Source organism: Oncorhynchus clarkii, chromosome 27 (genome assembly GCF_045791955.1).
Source record: "Oncorhynchus clarkii lewisi isolate Uvic-CL-2024 chromosome 27, UVic_Ocla_1.0, whole genome shotgun sequence".
Classification (NCBI taxonomy): domain Eukaryota; kingdom Metazoa; phylum Chordata; class Actinopteri; order Salmoniformes; family Salmonidae; genus Oncorhynchus; species Oncorhynchus clarkii.
Genome location: NC_092173.1, coordinates 39,434,698 through 39,453,699, shown reverse-complemented (window position 1 = coordinate 39,453,699; position 19,002 = coordinate 39,434,698). Strand labels below are relative to the sequence as shown.

General features: G+C 45.7%; 1 protein-coding gene across 2 annotated transcripts in view; it reads left to right on the top strand.

Annotated features, from left to right (window-relative positions):
* The window catches only part of LOC139385818 (GMP synthase [glutamine-hydrolyzing]), a 30,311-nt gene extending 12,310 nt beyond the window's left edge, over nt 1-18,001 (top strand). Inside the window, exons 10-16 of one of the 2 annotated variants that reach the window (XM_071131065.1) lie at nt 2,216-2,321; nt 4,415-4,530; nt 4,708-4,833; nt 12,921-13,036; nt 13,131-13,261; nt 14,383-14,555; nt 14,663-18,001. In XM_071131065.1, coding sequence (XP_070987166.1) covers nt 2,216-2,321; nt 4,415-4,530; nt 4,708-4,833; nt 12,921-13,036; nt 13,131-13,261; nt 14,383-14,555; nt 14,663-14,764 — 870 coding nt within the window. In that variant the 3' untranslated portion in view covers nt 14,765-18,001. Of the gene's footprint in view, nt 1-2,215; nt 2,322-4,414; nt 4,531-4,707; nt 4,834-12,920; nt 13,037-13,130; nt 13,262-14,189; nt 14,295-14,382; nt 14,556-14,662 lie in introns of those variants that run through there. The other variant, XM_071131066.1, reaches the window with a different exon arrangement.
* The last annotated feature ends 1,001 nt before the right edge of the window (nt 18,002-19,002 follow it).

The following is a 19,002-nucleotide window of genomic DNA, read 5'->3' as shown; positions in this document are numbered from 1 at the left end:
TACAGGCAACGACTTGTTCAACAAATCTATACAGGCAACGACTTGTTCAACAAATCTATACAGGCAACGACTTGTTCAACAAATCTATACAGGCAACGACTTGTTCAACAAATCTATACAGGCAACGACTTGTTCAACAAATCTATACAGGCAACGACTTGTTCAACAAATCTATACAGGCAATGACTTGTTCAACAACATCTATACAGGCAATGACTTGTTCAACAAATCTATACAGGCAACGACTTGTTCAACAAATCTATACAGGCAACGACTTGTTCAACAAATCTATACAGGCAACGACTTGTTCAACAAATCTATACAGGCAACGACTTGTTCAACAAATCTATACAGGCAACGACTTGTTCAACAAATCTATACAGGCAACGACTTGTTCAACAAATCTATACAGGCAACGACTTGTTCAACAAATCTATACAGGCAACGACTTGTTCAACAAATCTATACAGGCAACGACTTGTTCAACAAATCTATACAGGCAACGACTTGTTCAACAACAACAAATCTATACAGTCAATGACTTGTTCAACAAATCTATACAGGCAACGACTTGTTTAACAAATCTATACAGGCAACGACTTGTTCAACAACAACAAATCTATACAGGCAACGACTTGTTCAACAAATCTATACAGGCAACGACTTGTTCAACAAATCTATACAGGCAATGACTTGTTCAACAACAACAAATCTGCTTATTTATTGAGGTTACCAGACAGGCCTTTTTCATTGTTTTACCTACAACACATTTTGATCATATAATAATTCATTAATGACAATATAGATGCGTGGGTGTTTCACCAGGAACTAATGGACTACAAGTGGGGTGTGTGGGGACTGCATTGAGTGTGACACAAGATGTATCATGTATTAAATGCAGAGGGTCTAGTAAACATTGCACATCGACAGTAACGTTGTCAGATTCCCTTATTCGCCCACACGTTACAGACAACAAATTCCAAATGCAAGCATCATAAGCCAATTTCAAGCAATTTTGACATACAAAAATACCAGTAGACCTATGCTAGTAATTGTTGCTTGATTCCCCATTGCTGGTGAGCTTGCAAAGTAAACGGTTCATATTCTTATCACCAAACAATATTTACGTCAATCCTCCCCCTCTCTCTCTCCCCCCTCTCTCTCTCCCCCCCCCCCCCAGTGTGGTGATGCATTTTCAAAACCGCAAGATACAGAAATAGTGGTTTCCACCTGCAGTTTGAGCTGAAAGGAATTCGTTAGCAGTCAATTTCAAATATCATAAATTAATTCACTTTTTTATTTTTTATTATTTTTTACATCTTCATAAGAAATAAAGGTAGTGCAAAGTTACAGCTATCTTCAGACAGTACCACCACTGAGGTATAGAATTATAACCCACGCAAACTAGGCCTATCTCAAATAGGAAAATGACGAAATCACCAGCTGGCCTATTGTTGTGGAAAAGATGCGTTCGTAGCAGATTGCTAAATGGTACTGTAATGAAACAGGCAGGGAGCAGGTCTCGACCCCTCGACCTTCTAGCCTGAAGTCCAACGCACTGTCGACTGTGCCGCAAAAGCATGCTCGGGCGGCAGAGTCGAAATCCGCGCTTATAAACCCAGGGTCTTTACAGTACTTTATATGGGGAATATTAGCATAGGTAGGCTACTTTTTGCGCACCAATGCTAATGACTGGTAAACAGTCAAGATGCACTACTTTTTGGTTCTGAAGCAAAAATTTGACCATTTTGAAACAAGAATTTGGTGTAATGCCGTAGGCCTGTGTTAGTGATCAGATCGAATATGCCAAGGTATAAATACAAATGTAGCCTATTAAATGTATGTAGCCTATTAAAATACAATTCCCCCAAAACCTCACTATGCTAACTCACCCGTCCTGTGTTGATTGACAGTTTGCTGGTCCAATCAGATGGAAGAGTGCGTTTCATTAGGCAATCTTTTTTGTTTATTTTGTAAGTCCGATACAGTCTCTGGCTGCGTGGAGAGTTATTCACTTCGACTCTGTGCCACAAAATGAATGACAAAACATTACAAATCTTGGCCAGATAATTTCAAGTCATCCGTCTCAAGTCCAAGTCAATTCTGAAGTTATTATTATTTTCTGTCAAATCATGAAATTTGTGACTCGAGTCCAAGTCATGCGACTTGAGTCCACAACTCTGGTCTGAGCTGTCTCCTCTCTCACTCCCTCCAGGGAAAAGTCATTGAGCCGCTGAAGGACTTCCATAAGGATGAGGTTCGGGCACTGGGCAGAGAACTGGGACTGCCAGAGGACATTGTCTGTCGACACCCTTTCCCTGGTCAGTACCCCACCGTACACACAGGACAGAACCTTATATATATATATATATATGTATATGTGTGTATATATATATATGTATGTCATGGAACATTTAGAACCAACACACAATAGAATGTTCTATATATAGTCATGTAACATTTAGAACCAACACACAATAGAATGTTCTATATATAGTCATGGAATATTTAGAACCAACACACAATAGAATGTTCTATATATAGTTATGGAACATTTAGGACCAATACACAATAGAATGTTATATACAGTTGAAGTCAGAAGTTTACATACAATTAGGTTGGAGTCATTAAAGTTTTTCAACCACTCCACAATGTTCTGGTTAACAAACTATAGTTTTGACAAGTCGGTTAGGGCATCTACTTTGCATGACACAAGTCATTTTTCCAACAATTGCTTACAGACAGATTATTTCACTTATAATTCACTGCATCACAATTCCAGTTGGTCAGAAGTTTAGATACACTTAGTTGACTGTGCCTTTAAACAGCTTGGAAAATTCCAGAAAATTATGTTATGGCTTTAGGAGCTTCTGATAGGCTAATTGACATAATGTGAGTCAATTGGAGGTGTACCTGTGGATGTATTTCAAGGCCTACCTTCAAACTCAGTGCCTCTTTGCTTGACATCATGGGAAAATCAGAAGAAATCAGCCCCCCCAAAAAATTGTAGACCTCCACAAGTCTGGTTCATCCTTGGGAGCAATTTACAAACGCCTGAAGGTACCACGTTCATCTGTACAAACAATAGTACGCAAGTATAAACACCATGGGACCACGCAGCCGTCACACCGCTCAGGAAGGAGACACATTCTGTCTCCTAGAGATGAACGCAAATCAATCCCAGAACAACAGCAAAGGACCTTGTAAAGATGTTGGAGGAAACGGGTACAAAGGTATCTATATCCACAGTAAAACAAGTCTTATATCGTCATAACCTGAAAGGCTGCTCAGCAAGGCAGAAGCCGCTGCTCCAGAACCTCCATAAAAAAGCCCGACTACGGTTTGCAACTGCACATGGGGACAAAGATCGCACTTTTTGGACAAATGTCCTCTGCTCTGATGAAACAAAAATAGAACTGTTTGGCAATAATGACCATTGTTATGTTTGGAGGAAAATGGGGGATGCTTGCAAGCCGAGGAACACCATCCCAACTGTGAAGCACGGGGGTGGCAGCGTCATGTTGTGGGGGTGCTTTGCTGCAGGAGAGACTGGTGCACTTCACAAAATAGATAGCATCATGAGGTAGGAAAATTATGGATATATTGAAGCAACATCTCAAGACATCAGTCAGGAAGTTAAAGCTTGGTCGCAAATGGGTCTTCCAAATGGACAATGACCCCAAGCATACTTCCAAAATTGTGGCAAAATGGCTTAAGGACAACAAAGTCAAGGTATTGGAGTGGCCATTACAAAGCCCTGACCTCAATCCTTTAGAAAATGTGTGGGTAGAACTGAAAAAGCATGTGCGAGCAAGGAGGCCTACAAACCTGACTCCCGTTACTGTCAGGAGAAATGGGCCAAAATTCCCCCAACTTATTGTGGGAAGCTTGTGGAAGGCTACCCAAAACGTTTGACCCAAGTTAAACAATTTAAGGGCAATGCTAGTATGTAAACTTCTGACCCACTGGGAATATGATGAAAGAAATAAAAGCTGAAATAAATCATTCTCACTACTATTATTCTGACACTTCACATTCTTAAAATAAAGTGGTGATCCTAACTGACCTAAGACAGGGAATTTTTACTAGGATTAAATGTCAGGAATTGTGAAAAACTGAGTTTAAATGTATTTGGCTAAGGTGTATGTAAACTTCCGACTTCAACTGTATATAGTCATGGAACATTTAGAACGAACATGGCAGAATGTTTTGCAGAATGTCTATGGCTTTAATCTTAATCCCATCTTCTCCTGTAGGTCCTGGCCTGGCCATCAGAGTGATCTGTATTGTTAACCCCATCTTCTCCTGTAGGTCCTGGCCTGGCCATCAGAGTGATCTGTATTGTTAATCCCATCTTCTCCTGTAGGTCCTGGCCATCAGTGATCTGTATTGTTAACCCCATCTTCTCCTGTAGGTCCTGGCCTGGCCATCAGAGTGATCTGTGCAGACGAGCCCTACATCTGTAAGGACTTTGCTGAGACCAACAACATCCTCAAGATCATCACAGACTTCTCTGCCATGGTCAAAAAGGTCAGAGAGCAGAGCGTCACTAGTCTATGACAGGAACACGGTGCTAATAACAGAGTTTTGGACATGGAGCTCTGCAATGGATCCCAACTCCTTCTTTATACACCAACATGCTGATAACTTACTCTAGTATGTCAGACTAGCTAATAATAATAATCGTAACTTACTCTGCCCCTCCAGCCCCACACGTTGCTGCAGAGAGTGAAGTCGTGTATATCAGATGAGGAGGAGGAGAAACTCCTGCAGATCACAAGTCTACATTCACTCAATGCCTTCCTGCTGCCAATCAAGACTGTGGGAGTCCAGGTAACACTTCTTACAGTATATTCACTCTTGGCACTGCTTGACATGAGGTGTCTGTCGGAATGTGACCTCTGACTTATATACATCCATACATACATACAGTAACAGTCAATTTTGGACACACCTACTCATTCAAGGGTTTTTCTTTATTTGTACTATTTTCTACATTGTAGAATAATAGTGAAGGCATCAAAACTATGAAAAAACACATATGGAATCATGTAGTAACCAAAAAAAGTGAATAAATCAAAATATATTTTATATTTGAGATTCTTCAAAGTAGCCACCCTTTACCTTGACAGCTTTGCACACTCTGGCATTCTCTCAACCAGCTTCATGAGGTTGTCACCTGGAATGCTTTTCAATTAACAGGTGTGCCTTGTTAATTTGTGGAATTTCCTTCCTTCTTTAGCCAATCAGTTGTGTTGTGACAAGGTAGGGGTGGTATACAGAAGACAGCCCTATTTGGTAAAACACCAAGTCCATATTCTGACAAGAACAGCTCAAATAAGCAAAGAGAAACGACAGTCCATCATTACTTTAAGACATGAACGTCAGTCAATGCAGAACATTTCTTCCAAGTGCCGTCACAAAAACCATCAAGCGCTATGATGAAACTGGCTCTCATGAGGCCTGCCACAGGAAAGGAAGACCCAGAGTTACCTCTGCCGCAGAGGAGAAGTTCATTAGTTCCACATACCCAACTAGAGAACATTACCAACCCCTACGCTCTGTATTTTCCACTGGCTGCCCCACCACCACAGAAAGCACTGAGCTAGGCTGAAACACCTGTTTTATATGCAGCTTAAATAACTCAATGATTATTATTTTATTTCATTTTGCTAAACAGGTGGGACTCTGAATGACGGGTCGCCACTACGTATAGCTCGTCTTTTAAGTTTGGTGTGGGTTTTTATTTTGTTTACCTCTTCTTGGGTAAATTTAGTGGGTCTCATGGTGGGTGTCTTTTAGGTCTCAGTTGTTGTGGCTATGCAACTTTCAGTGGATGCCAAACATTAGTGTCTTTCAGAACCCCTCCTAAAACTCCACCTGTTTAGATGTGGTTGTTGTCAGTGTTTAGATGTGGTGGTTGTCAGTGTTTAGATGTGGTGGTTGTCAGTGACTCAGTTTCCCCTTCGGTTTGAGCGACCATTATTTGGTTTTCTTGCTGGGGAACGTAACAGGTCACCTGACTGAGGTCTCTTGTCATGTCTGGCGGCTCCTCTATAGTCGAGCATGGATAGATGGGTTTATCTGATTCTCGGTGCTGACCGACATGTCTGTTCAGGTTCCGTTTAAAAAAAGAAAAACACTTTTAAATTTTTTTTTTTTTAATGTTTTGATTTTTTACAATAGGCTAAATGCATTGTGGGTGGAATGCTGTAAAAACACCTAAAACAATTGATGGTAGTGACTGCCCATTACAATCAGCTATTAGACTAACCATCATTTATTACTTTAATAAAATACTTTGGTTCTGTTTTTAGTATGTGATTTAAAAACAAAAAAATTATGGTGGACTAGTGACTGCCCAATGATGGTGGACTGGTGACTGCCCAATGATGGTGGACTGGTGACTGCCCAATGATGGTGGACTGGTGACTGCCCAATGATGGTGGACTGGTGACTGCCCAATGATGGTGGACTGGTGACTGCCCAATGATGGTGGACTGGTGACTGCCCAATGATGGTGGACTGGTGACTGCCCAATGATGGTGGACTGGTGACTGCCCAATGATGGTGGACTGGTGACTGCCCAATGATGGTGGACTGGTGACTGCCCAATGATGGTGGACTGGTGACTGCCCAATGATGGTGGACTGGTGACTGCCCAATGATGGTGGACTGGTGACTGCCCAATGATGGTGGACTGGTGACTGCCCAATGATGGTGGACTGGTGACTGCCCAATGATGGTGGACTGGTGACTGCCCAATGATGGTGGACTGGTGACTGCCCAATGATGGTGGACTGGTGACTGCCCAATGATGGTGGACTGGTGACTGCCCAATGATGGTGGACTGGTGACTGCCCAGGGATGGTGGACTGGTGACTGCCCAGGGACGGTGGACTGGTGACTGCCCAATGATGGTGGACTGGTGACTGCCCAATGACGGTGGACTGGTGACTGCCCAATGACGGTGGACTGGTGACTGCCCAGGGACGGTGGACTGGTGACTGCCCAGGGACGGTGGACTGGTGACTGCCCAGGGACGGTGGACTGGTGACTGCCCAATGATGGTGGACTGGTGACTGCCCAATGATGGTGGACTGGTGACTGCCCAGGGACGGTGGACTGGTGACTGCCCAATGACGGTGGACTGGTGACTGCCCAATGACGGTGGACTGGTGACTGCCCAATGACGGTGGACTGGTGACTGCCCAATGACGGTGGACTGGTGACTGCCCAATGATGGTGGACTGGTGACTGCCCAATGATGGTGGACTGGTGACTGCCCAATGATGGTGGACTGGTGACTGCCCAATGACGGTGGACTGGTGACTGCCCAATGACGGTGGACTGGTGACTGCCCAATGACGGTGGACTGGTGACTGCCCAATGACGGTGGACTGGTGACTGCCCAATGACGGTGGACTGGTGACTGCCCAATGACGGTGGACTGGTGACTGCCCAATGACGGTGGACTGGTGACTGCCCAGGGACGGTGGACTGGTGACTGCCCTTTACGGCTTCTCCCAATAAATCATCCTTTATTTACATTGATTTACATTGTGTGTGTATACTATAAGTGTTGCTTCTGACCCTCTCCCCAACCTGGGCTCTAACCAGGGACCCGCTGAACACAAGTCTCCCACGAAGAATCGTTACCAGAGCAAGGGAAACCACTACTTCAAGGTCTCTGAGCGAGTGACGTCACCGATTTTAAATGCTACTAGTGTGCACTGCTAACTAGCTAGCCATTTCACACCAGTTACATGTAGACTTATTTTTATTTTATTCTATATTTAAAAACCTAAACTAATCTGAAATTTCAGCTCATCGCTCAGCACCTCTGATGCTGGAGTCTCTTTAGTCATATCTCCCCTTTTCTGAGAGCATCTCCCTGACCATCCCTCTGTTTCTCCCTTGATGAAGAGAGTATGAGTCAGGGCACTAGCTGACCAAAATGCTCCCTCTGGTACTGCTGAAGTAGGCCTCTTCTCACACATACACACCTCTCTCGCTCTCTTCTCTTTCTCCCCCCCCCAATAAACTGGGCTCTGTGGTCAACATGTCTGGCTACCCAAACTCCTTGCTCCGTCCAAATGCTATGCCACGCCCACAGAGTTAGTTAGTTAGTTTCTTCTCAGCAATGCATCTGGACCTGAGTACCTCCCTGATGATTTCTAGAACGGAAACACATTCTGACCGTACTGATTGGTCCCAGACACAGAGGGGTTGGACCAGAGCCAGAACACACGTGGGTAAAGCAGCATATAAAAAATTGTTTTTGGCTTGGATACTCTGATTTGGTTAGAGATTATCCAATCACTGATGACTTTGTTTGGTACAACACCGCTCATTTTGAGTCTCAGACTGAAGCAAACAGAGCAGCGGAAGAATTCTACTACATTACCCAATGGGCACTATGTATGTCTGCCTCACTACATTACCTAGGCTATATGGCCCTGTCTGCCCCACTACATTACATAGGCTATATGGCTGTCTGCCCCACTACATTACCTAGGCTATATGGCTGTCTGCCCCACTACATTACCTAGGCTATATGGTCCTGTCTGCCCCACTACATTACCTAGGCTATATGGTCCTGTCTGCCCCACTACATTACCTAGGCTATATGTCTCTGTCTGCCCCACTACATTACCTAGGCTATATGGCTGTCTGCCCCACTACATTACCTAGGCTATATGGCGCTGTCTGCCCCACTACATTACCTAGGCTATATGGCTGTCTGCCCCACTACATTACCTAGGCTATATGGCTGTCTGCTCCACTACATTACCTAGGCTATATGGCTGTCTGCCCCACTACATTACCTAGGCTATATGGCTGTCTGCCCCACTACATTACCTAGGCTATATGTCTCTGTCTGCCCCACTACATTACCTAGGCTATATGGCTGTCTGCCCCACTACATTACCTAGGCTAGATGGCCCTGTCTGCCCCACTACATTACCTAGGCTATATGGCTGTCTGCCCCACTACATTACCTAGGCTATATGGCTCTGTCTGCCCCACTACATTACCTAGGCTATATGGCTGTCTGCCCCACTACATTACCTAGGCTATATGGCTCTGTCTGCCCCACTACATTACCTAGGCTATATGGCTGTCTGCCCCACTACATTACCTAGGCTATATGGCCCTGTCTGCCCCACTACATTACCTAGGCTATATGGATGTCTGCCTCACTACATTACCTAGGCTATATGGCTGTCTGCCCCACTACATTACCTAGGCTATATGGCTGTCTGCCCCACTACATTACCTAGGCTATATGGCCCTGTCTGCCCCACTACATTACCTAGGCTCTATGGTCAACAGCCTTTATGACCCAGTGGTCTACATGTCAGGTCTGTTTTTCCATTGGTTTATTTCTCAAATTCATACAAGCTTTGTTTGCATTAAGAGCTCCATAGTGTCTACACACAGTAGAACAGACAACACAGTACAGAACACAGTACAGTCTTTATTTCCTTTTCTGTCCCTCTCTCTTCTGACAGTGTGTGGTGGAGCTCGGCCTAATGTTAGCCTGTGGTTTGGACTCTGACATCAGGACTAGGCGCTCCCTGTTATTCCCAGCAGCCACGCCAGGACTAGTTAGACGCTCCCTGTTATTCCTTCACTCAGCCGCCAGGTCAGGACTAGTTAGACGCTCCCTGTTATTCTCAGCAGCCAGGTCAGGACTAGTTAGACGGTCCCTGTTATTCCTTCACTCAGCAGCCACGTCAGGACTAGTTAGACGCTCCCTGTTATTCCCAGCAGCCACGTCAGGACTAGTTAGACGCTCCCTGTTATTCCCAGAAGCCACGTCAGGACTAGTTAGACGCTCCCTGTTATTCCCAGCAGCCAGGTCAGGACTAGTTAGACGCTCCCTGTTATTCCCAGCAGCCAGGTCAGGACTAGTTAGACGCTCCCTGTTATTCCCAGCAGCCAGGTCAGGACTAGTTAGACGCTCCCTGTTATTCCCAGCAGCCAGGTCAGGACTAGTTAGACGCTCCCTGTTATTCCCAGCAGCCAGGTCAGGACTAGTTAGACGCTCCCTGTTATTCCCAGCAGCCACGTCAGGACTAGTTAGACGCTCCCTGTTATTCCCAGAAGCCACGTCAGGACTAGTTAGACGCTCCCTGTTATTCCCAGCAGCCAGGTCAGGACTAGTTAGACGCTCCCTGTTATTCCCAGCAGCCAGGTCAGGACTAGTTAAACGCTCCCTGTTATTCCCAGCAGCCAGGTCAGGACTAGTTAGACGCTCCCTGTTATTCCCAGCAGCCAGGTCAGGACTAGTTAGACGCTCCCTGTTATTCCCAGCAGCCACGTCAGGACTAGTTAGACGCTCCCTGTTATTCCTTCACTCAGCAGCCAGGTCAGGACTAGTTAGATGCTCCCTGTTATTCCTTCACTCAGCAGCCACGTCAGGACTAGTTAGACGCTCCCTGTTATTCCCAGCAGCCACGTCAGGACTAGTTAGACGCTCCCTGTTATTCCCAGCAGCCAGGTCAGGACTAGTTAGACACTCCCTGTTATTCCCAGCAGCCTCTTCGGGACTAGTTAGACCTAGTCTGTCTGTTATTCCCAGCAGCCAGGTCAGGACTAGTTAGACGCTCCCTGTTATTCCCAGCAGCCAGGTCAGGACTAGTTAAACGCTCCCTGTTATTCCCAGCAGCCAGGTCAGGACTAGTTAGACGCTCCCTGTTATTCCCAGCAGCCAGGTCAGGACTAGTTAGACGCTCCCTGTTATTCCCAGCAGCCAGGTCAGGACTAGTTAGACGCTCCCTGTTATTCCCAGCAGCCAGGTCAGGACTAGTTAGACGCTCCCTGTTATTCCCAGCAGCCAGGTCAGGACTAGTTAGACGCTCCCTGTTATTCCCAGCAGCCAGGTCAGGACTAGTTAGACGCTCCCTGTTATTCCCAGCAGCCAGGTCAGGACTAGTTAGACGCTCCCTGTTATTCCCAGCAGCCACGTCAGGACTAGTTAGACGCTCCCTGTTATTCCTTCACTCAGCAGCCACGTCAGGACTAGTTAGACGCTCCCTGTTATTCCTTCACTCAGCAGCCACGTCAGGACTAGTTAGACGCTCCCTGTTATTCCTTCACTCAGCAGCCACGTCAGGACTAGTTAGACGCTCCCTGTTATTCCCAGCAGCCACGTCAGGACTAGTTAGACGCTCCCTGTTATTCCCAGAAGCCACGTCAGGACTAGTTAGACGCTCCCTGTTATTCCCAGCAGCCAGGTCAGGACTAGTTAGACGCTCCCTGTTATTCCCAGCAGCCAGGTCAGGACTAGTTAAACGCTCCCTGTTATTCCCAGCAGCCAGGTCAGGACTAGTTAGACGCTCCCTGTTATTCCCAGCAGCCACGTCAGGACTAGTTAGACGCTCCCTGTTATTCCCAGCAGCCACGTCAGGACTAGTTAGACGCTCCCTGTTATTCCCAGAAGCCACGTCAGGACTAGTTAGACGCTCCCTGTTATTCCCAGCAGCCAGGTCAGGACTAGTTAGACGCTCCCTGTTATTCCCAGCAGCCAGGTCAGGACTAGTTAAACGCTCCCTGTTATTCCCAGCAGCCAGGTCAGGACTAGTTAGACGCTCCCTGTTATTCCCAGCAGCCAGGTCAGGACTAGTTAGACGCTCCCTGTTATTCCCAGCAGCCAGGTCAGGACTAGTTAGACGCTCCCTGTTATTCCCAGAAGCCACGTCGGGACTAGTTAGACGCTCCCTGTTATTCCCAGAAGCCACGTCGGGACTAGTTAGACACTCCCTGTTATTCCCAGCAGCCTCTTCGGGACTAGTTAGACCTAGTCTGTCTGTTATTCCCAGCAGCCAGGTCAGGACTAGTTAGATGCTCCCTGTTATTCCTTCACTCAGCAGCCACGTCAGGACTAGTTAGATGCTCCCTGTTATTCCTTCACTCAGCAGCCGTCTCCCTCTCTCACTATAACAGGATGGCACTGCTACTGCCAGGGCTGAGTAGGTAGACCTCTTCCCATAATCACTGATATTTGTTTATCCAGCTAATGGTTAAGGTTAGTGTTGGGGAGGGGGTAATCTGATCCTAGATCTATGGTTAAGCGGCAATGTCTGTCAACGGGTATTTTGGAGATTTTACTGCTCTGTCTGTTAATGTCCTTCAGGCTGTGGTTAAACAATGTCTGTCTGTTGACAAGTGCATGGTAATGGAATGATGACACAGCTGTCTCCGCCCATTCAGTGGTGGATGTCTCCTCCACCCTTCCTGCTGAAAGCCACTGAGGGATATATTTATCGCAGAAACAGTGAATGTGTGTTGGATAAGGGAGGCAGGAGAGACGGAGCGCTATTTTTACCTCAAAGTGTGACTGTGTGTTGGTAAGTGGACCAGGAGAGAGACAGGAGTGTATTAACAGAGAGGGGCTTATTGTTCTCTGTGGAGTTTGGCTGGGAGCAGAGGGAGAAGAGAAAGACCTCAAATAACCCCAGAGTCTCATAGTGAAGTCTAAATGTGAAAGATGGACGCGATAGATCACTTTTGATTAACTAATCAGCACAATAATGAAGTGTTGGTCAAGTGAACCTCTGCAGCGTATATAAGTGATCATAGCGGAAGCTATAGCGTGTTCTCTCTCTCTCTGTGTGTGTGTGTGTGTGTGTGTGTGTGTGTGTGGGGTGACTGTCGGTCCTATAGCTATGTGTGTGGGGTCACCAGTAAAGAGGCTCCTAACCTGTTCTCTCTCTCTGTGTGTGTGTGTAGGGTGACTGTCGGTCCTATAGCTATGTGTGTGGGGTCACCAGTAAAGAGGCTCCTAACCTGTTCTCTCTCTGTCTGTGTGTGTGTGTGTGTAGGGTGACTGTCGGTCCTATAGCTATGTGTGTGGGGTCACCAGTAAAGAGGCTCCTAACCTGTTCTCTCTCTGTCTGTGTGTGTGTGTGTAGGGTGACTGTCGGTCCTATAGCTATGTGTGTGGGGTCACCAGTAAAGAGGCTCCACACTGGGAATCCCTCATGTTCCTGGCCAGACTCATCCCTCGCATGTGCCACGCCATCAACAGGTAACACACACAGTACACAGTAGAAGAAGTAGAACCAGTTACTGCTAGCAGGATGCCACATGGACCGTCTTTCCTCTCTCCTGCCTCCCTCCAGAGTTGTGTATGTATTTGGGTCGCACGTGAAGGAGCCCCCCACAGACGTCACCCCCACCTTCCTGACCACGGGCGTTCTCAGCACACTCAGACAGGCGGACTTCGTGGCCCACTCCATCCTCAGAGAGTCTGGTAAGTGGTTTCCTGCTTCAGGAGGGGAGCAGAAGGGCTGGATAGAAATGATTATAGGATTCAGTGTAGAGCAGGGGACAGAGTATAGAAATACAATGTGTAGAACTCTAGGGATGTGCACCGGTTATTCCAATATTTAAACAGACGTTAGTATTGAAATACTTGTGTCAGTATTCATTTTGGCGAGAGAGAAATTTACAGGACTATAACACAAATGCTTTTTCGGAATTAAATTAAAACATCAATGGGACTTTGTTACATACAAGGACACTTTCAAATTATTAACGTATTGGAAACGACACACTTTTTTCAAGGTAGTTTTTATGATGTGCACGGTTCAGTAATGCAATGCAAGATTAAATAAAATGACAAAAAGTTATCGAAATGAGAAGGAGGCTACAAAGAGCTACCGACAGGTTGTATGCGGTGCGTGTGGAAAAATACGATTTGGTTTGATAGACTGCTGTTTTATGGGGTTGGGAAGAGAACACCGCGTGCAGCCTTAATTAGCCTAGCTAGCTATTATATGGGATAATAAATAACATTGTGGCTGCTACATGTTAGCTAGCGTTGCGTTGGCGTCTCGCTCTCCCGCCGTCTGGTCCCCTCCCAACACACACACCAGACTGTCTACAGATGCAGCAACAGAGCGTTAGCCTTTCTCCCTCGCACAGCATTACTCGGGTTTAAACCTTAAGTTTAAACAAAAACATGTGTTTCAGATGTCCGATGCATCATGATGCTATTTGAATCGTGAAATATTTTCAACCCCCCCCCCCCATCCCTGTAGAACCAACTTCCCTTCATGAGGTGCTCGTTGCTAACCCTGTCTGGTGTGGTGATTCTGTACCCTCTTTCTCTCAGTTTACTCTGGGAAGATCAGTCAGATGCCGGTCATCCTGACCCCTCTGTACCCTCTTTCTCCCAGGTTACTCTGGGAAGATCAGTCAGATGCCGGTCATCCTGACCCCTCTGTACCCTCTTTCTCCCAGGTTACTCTGGGAAGATCAGTCAGATTGCCTGTCATCCTGACCCCTCTGTACCCTCTTTCTCCCAGGTTACTCTGGGAAGATCAGTCAGATGCCGGTCATCCTGACCCCTCTGTACCCTCTTTCTCCCAGGTTACTCTGGGAAGATCAGTCAGATGCCGGTCATCCTGACCCCTCTGCACTTTGACCGTGATTCCTCACAGAGGCAGCCGTCCTGCCGACGCTCTGTGGTCGTAAGAACGTTCATCACCAGCGACTTCATGACCGGGATACCTGCCACGCCCGGAAACCACATCCCCGAGGAGGTATTACGAGTCACCACGAGATGGGGATCAGACATTACTCTCAGTATAAACCACAGTCTCCAGCTCTAACCCTTCTCTCTCTCTCTTCCTCTCTCTCGCCTCCCCAGGTGGTGCTGAAGATGGTAAATGAGATCAAGAAGATCCCTGGCATCTCCCGGGTGATGTTTGACCTGACCTCCAAACCTCCTGGCACCACAGAGTGGGAGTAGAGTTCATGGAGAGAGGAGAGGAGATGTGAGCTCCTCTCTTCCTCTTCTCCTCTTTTCTTTCCCTCTCCTAACACCTACCCCCCCATCTCACCTCTCCTTTCAGATCACCCCCCCCCCCTCTAGAACATTCCCATGGAAAGCAGGCAGTACTGTGACCAGCACACACCTGAAGCCGCTACTCTCCCCTCCCTCCCCCCCGCTCAGTTTTTGGGAGGTGTGTTTGTATTATTGTTATTATAGATATGATGACTATTCATCCTTATTTTTGGATCAGTTTCTTCATGCGTGACAATGCATTATTTTTTTCCTTCTTTGGCATAAGTGCGGCTTCCTGTTTTTGGAAACAGCCAGTTGAGATTCAAAGGTTAAGAGAGTGAGAGTTCAGGAAGTGGATTGTGTAAACGGCGTGCCTCAGATTGCAGCGTGAGACCAACGACAGAAGAAAGAGAGAAAACAACAACATACTTGTATGACATACAGGAGGAAGAGCAGCAACTTGCCTGTGGCTTTAAAGTCTTCCATTGCATTTTGGCTTTTTATGCTCCACTGCCGATGAGTCTTTTTGTCCCAAGATGATTTTTACTCAACCATTTCCGTTCCAACTGTATACTGTGCAAAGAGACAGACAGGGGCTGCCTGTCTCAAAGTCATTTAGCAGAGAAACTGTGACCAATATCACTTTTTATTTGTATTTATTTTTAAACTTTTTTTTGTTGTTGCCAAATGTAGATTAAGCTGTGGTGAAATTAGATTTGGGTTTTTGTTGACGGTCCACTTAAATGAAAAATGTGATGTTAAACTACCAACAGCGGCCAAAGGAAAATATTAGTTAATTTTCAGAGATTGGTAACTGTTTGGGAAGCCCCCAAAATGACGGGGTGTCCTTTTCTGTGCCTGTTTTTTTTCTTTTCTCTTCCCCTTTGTTTGACACGCCCCCTGCCTGATGAGAACTGTTACTTCATGCTGCAATATATGCTATTTAAGAGAAACAAGATGACAAAAGGACTGAGAATTAATTAAAATGTTACTATAGTCAAAACAACAATTGTTGTGTGAACACCTTTGTCGTTATCGTGATCATGCTGGCACGTGGCACCTCCTACAGTTGTGTAGGAGCAACTTTTGCACATAAAACCTTGGTGCTTTCCTAACGCGTTTGGGAAGTTCTAGTACTTACAGCTGATGGATTTTAAAACCCAATCACGAAAGCATCCCCCCTTTTTTTTTATAGGGCCAAATTGAAAACTGGCAGTGGCCATCATGACTAGAGGACTCCTGAGTAGGCATTGCCAGTAATCTGGCTCTCAGTTCAATGTTTTCAACACTAATTTACTGAGAGAGTCCTCAGTTAGACCAGGACTAACTGTTTTACTGGACCTGAAGCATGTCTTTTTAATAAGGACCCCTGTCTGCCCCACGTCCAGCCTGTAGGTAATGTTTTACTGTGCGATAATACTGATTTACATGCCTCTGTGTTCGACTTTGTACCCCTCACCTTCAATATTATTTTGTTATGACAGTTGAATACCCAATGCAAAATGAATCTGTTCCTTAACGGTCTTAATTGCAACTTGTCGTTAGCGTCTCTCCCTTTGTGTTGCCTTTAATTGTGTATTTTATGATGCATATGTCTACTTGGAAAACAAAAATCGCTTAATTAATGGATGTTTAATTTTTGTAGTTGGATTTTACTGCAATATTGAAATAAGATTAATTTATGCAATTCTGTGTTTGATATTCTTTTTTTTGTTTGTTTGGTTTAAAACAGCTCGTTCTTCCTTGGTAACGTGCCTCAAACCAAGTCCCTGCATGCAGTTTCAACTATGAAATGTGTAGAATGGAAAACCAAGCTTTAGTAAAGAAGTCTCAGTTGAATCTTCTCACACTCTTTACCAACTAATCAAAATGTCTAGATTTACTCTATATGACCAAAAGTATGTGGACACATGTTCGTTGAACATCTCATTCCAAAATCATGGGCATTAATATGGAGATTCCCCCCCCCCCCCCCCCTTGCTTCTATAACAGCCCCCACCCTTTCTGGGAAGGCTTTCCACTAGATGTTGGGACATTGCTGTGGGGACTTGTGCCCATTCAGCCACAAGAGCATTAGTGAGGTCGGGCACTGATGTTGGGCGATTAGGCCTGGCTTATAGTCAGCGTTCTAATTCATCCCAAAGGTTTTCGATGGGGTTGAGGTCAGGGCTCTACAGGCCAGTCAAGTTCTTCGACGCCGATCGCAACAAACCATTTCTGTATGACTGTCGCTTTGTGCACGGGGGCATTTTCATACTGAAACAGGAAAGGCAACCTGTTGCCACAAAGTTAGAAGCACAGAATCGTCTAGAATGTAATTGTAGGCTGTAGCGTTAAGATTTCCCTTCACTGGAACTAAAGGGCATAGCCTGAACTATGGAAAAACAGCCCTGACCATTATTCTTCCTCCACCAAACTTTACAGTTGGCACTATGCATTCAGGTAGATAGCGTTCTTCTGGCATCTGCCAAAACCAGATCCGTCCGTCAGACTGCCAGGTGGTGAAATGTGTTTCCACTGCTCCAGAGAACGCAGTTCCACTGCTCCAGAGTCCAATGGCTGCGAGCTTTACAGCACTCCAGCTGACTCTTGGTATTGTGCTCTTGTGTGTGGCTGCTCGGCCATGGAAACCCATTTCATGAAGCTTCCGACAAACCGTTATTGTGCTGACGCTGCTTCCAGAGGCAGTTTGTAAATCGGTAGTGGGTGTTGCAACCGAGGTCAGACAATTTTTACACGCTTCGCGCTTCAGCACTCGGTGGTCCTGTTCTGTGAGCTTGTGTGGCCTTCCACTTTACAGCTGAGCCATTGTTACTCCTAGAGGTTTCCACATCACAATAACAGCACTTAAGAGTTGACCGGAGCAGCTCTTGCAGGGCAGAAATTTGAGGAACTGACTCGTTGGAAAGGTGGCTTCGTATGACGTTACTACGTTGGGTCACTGAGCTCATCCTCAGGACATTCTACTACAAATATTTTGCTATGGAGATTGCATGGCTGTGTGCTCGATTTTTATACACCTGTCAGCAATGGGTGTTGCTGAAATAGCCGAATCCACTAATTTGGAGTGTCCACATACTTTTGTACAGTGCCTTCGGAAAGTATTCAGATCCCTTGACTTTTTCCTCGTTTTGTTATGTTAGTCTTATTCTAAAATTGATTTAAATAAATACAAATTGTCAGTCTACACACAATATCCCATAATGACAAAGTGAAAAGTTTTTTTTTTTTTTTTAATGTGTACAAATTTATTACAGATAAACTGATACCTTATTTACATAAGTATTCAGATCCTTTGCGATGAGATTCAAAATTGAGTGCATATCAGAGTAAAAACCGAGCCTTGGTGTTGAAGGAATTGTCCGTAGAGCTCTGAGACAGGATTTTGTCATTGTACAGATCTGGGGAAGGTTACCAAAACATTTATGCAGCATTGACGGTCCCCAAGAACACATTGGCCTCCATAATTCTTAAATGGAAGAAGTTTGGAACCACCAAGACTCTTCCTAGAGCTGGCCGGACGGCCAAACTGAGCAATCGGGGGATAAGGGCCTTCGTCAGGGAGGTGACCAGGAACCCAATCGTCACTCTGACAGAGCTGTAGAGTTCCTCTGTGGAGATGGGAGAACCTTCCAGAAGGACAACCATCTTTGCAGCACTCCACCAATCAGGCCTTTATGCTAGAATGGCTAGACAGAAGCCACTCCTCTGTAAAATGCACATGACCGCCCGCTTGGAGTTTGACAAAAGGCATCTAAAGAACTCTCAGACCATGAGAAACAAGATTATCTGGTCTGATGAAATCAAGATTGAACTCTTTGGCCTGAAAGAGAAGCGTCACGTCTGGAGGAAACCTGGCACCCAGTATGAGTGCTCAGGACCTCATACTGGGTGTGGCCCAGCCAGATCCCGGACTTTAACCCGATTTGAACATCCTCAGGAGAGACCTGAAAATAGCTGTGCAGCAACGCTCCCCATCCAACCTGACAGACCTTGAGAGGATCTGCAGAGAAGAATGGGAGGAACTCCCCAAATACAGGTGTGCCAAGTTTGTAGCATCATAACCAAGATGGCTCCAGCCTATAATTGCTGCCAAAGGTGCTTCAACAAAGTACTGAGTAAATGGTCTGAATACTTATGTAAATGTGTTATTTATTTTTTATAAAACGGTGAAAGATTAAATTCAACAACACCTTTTTGTT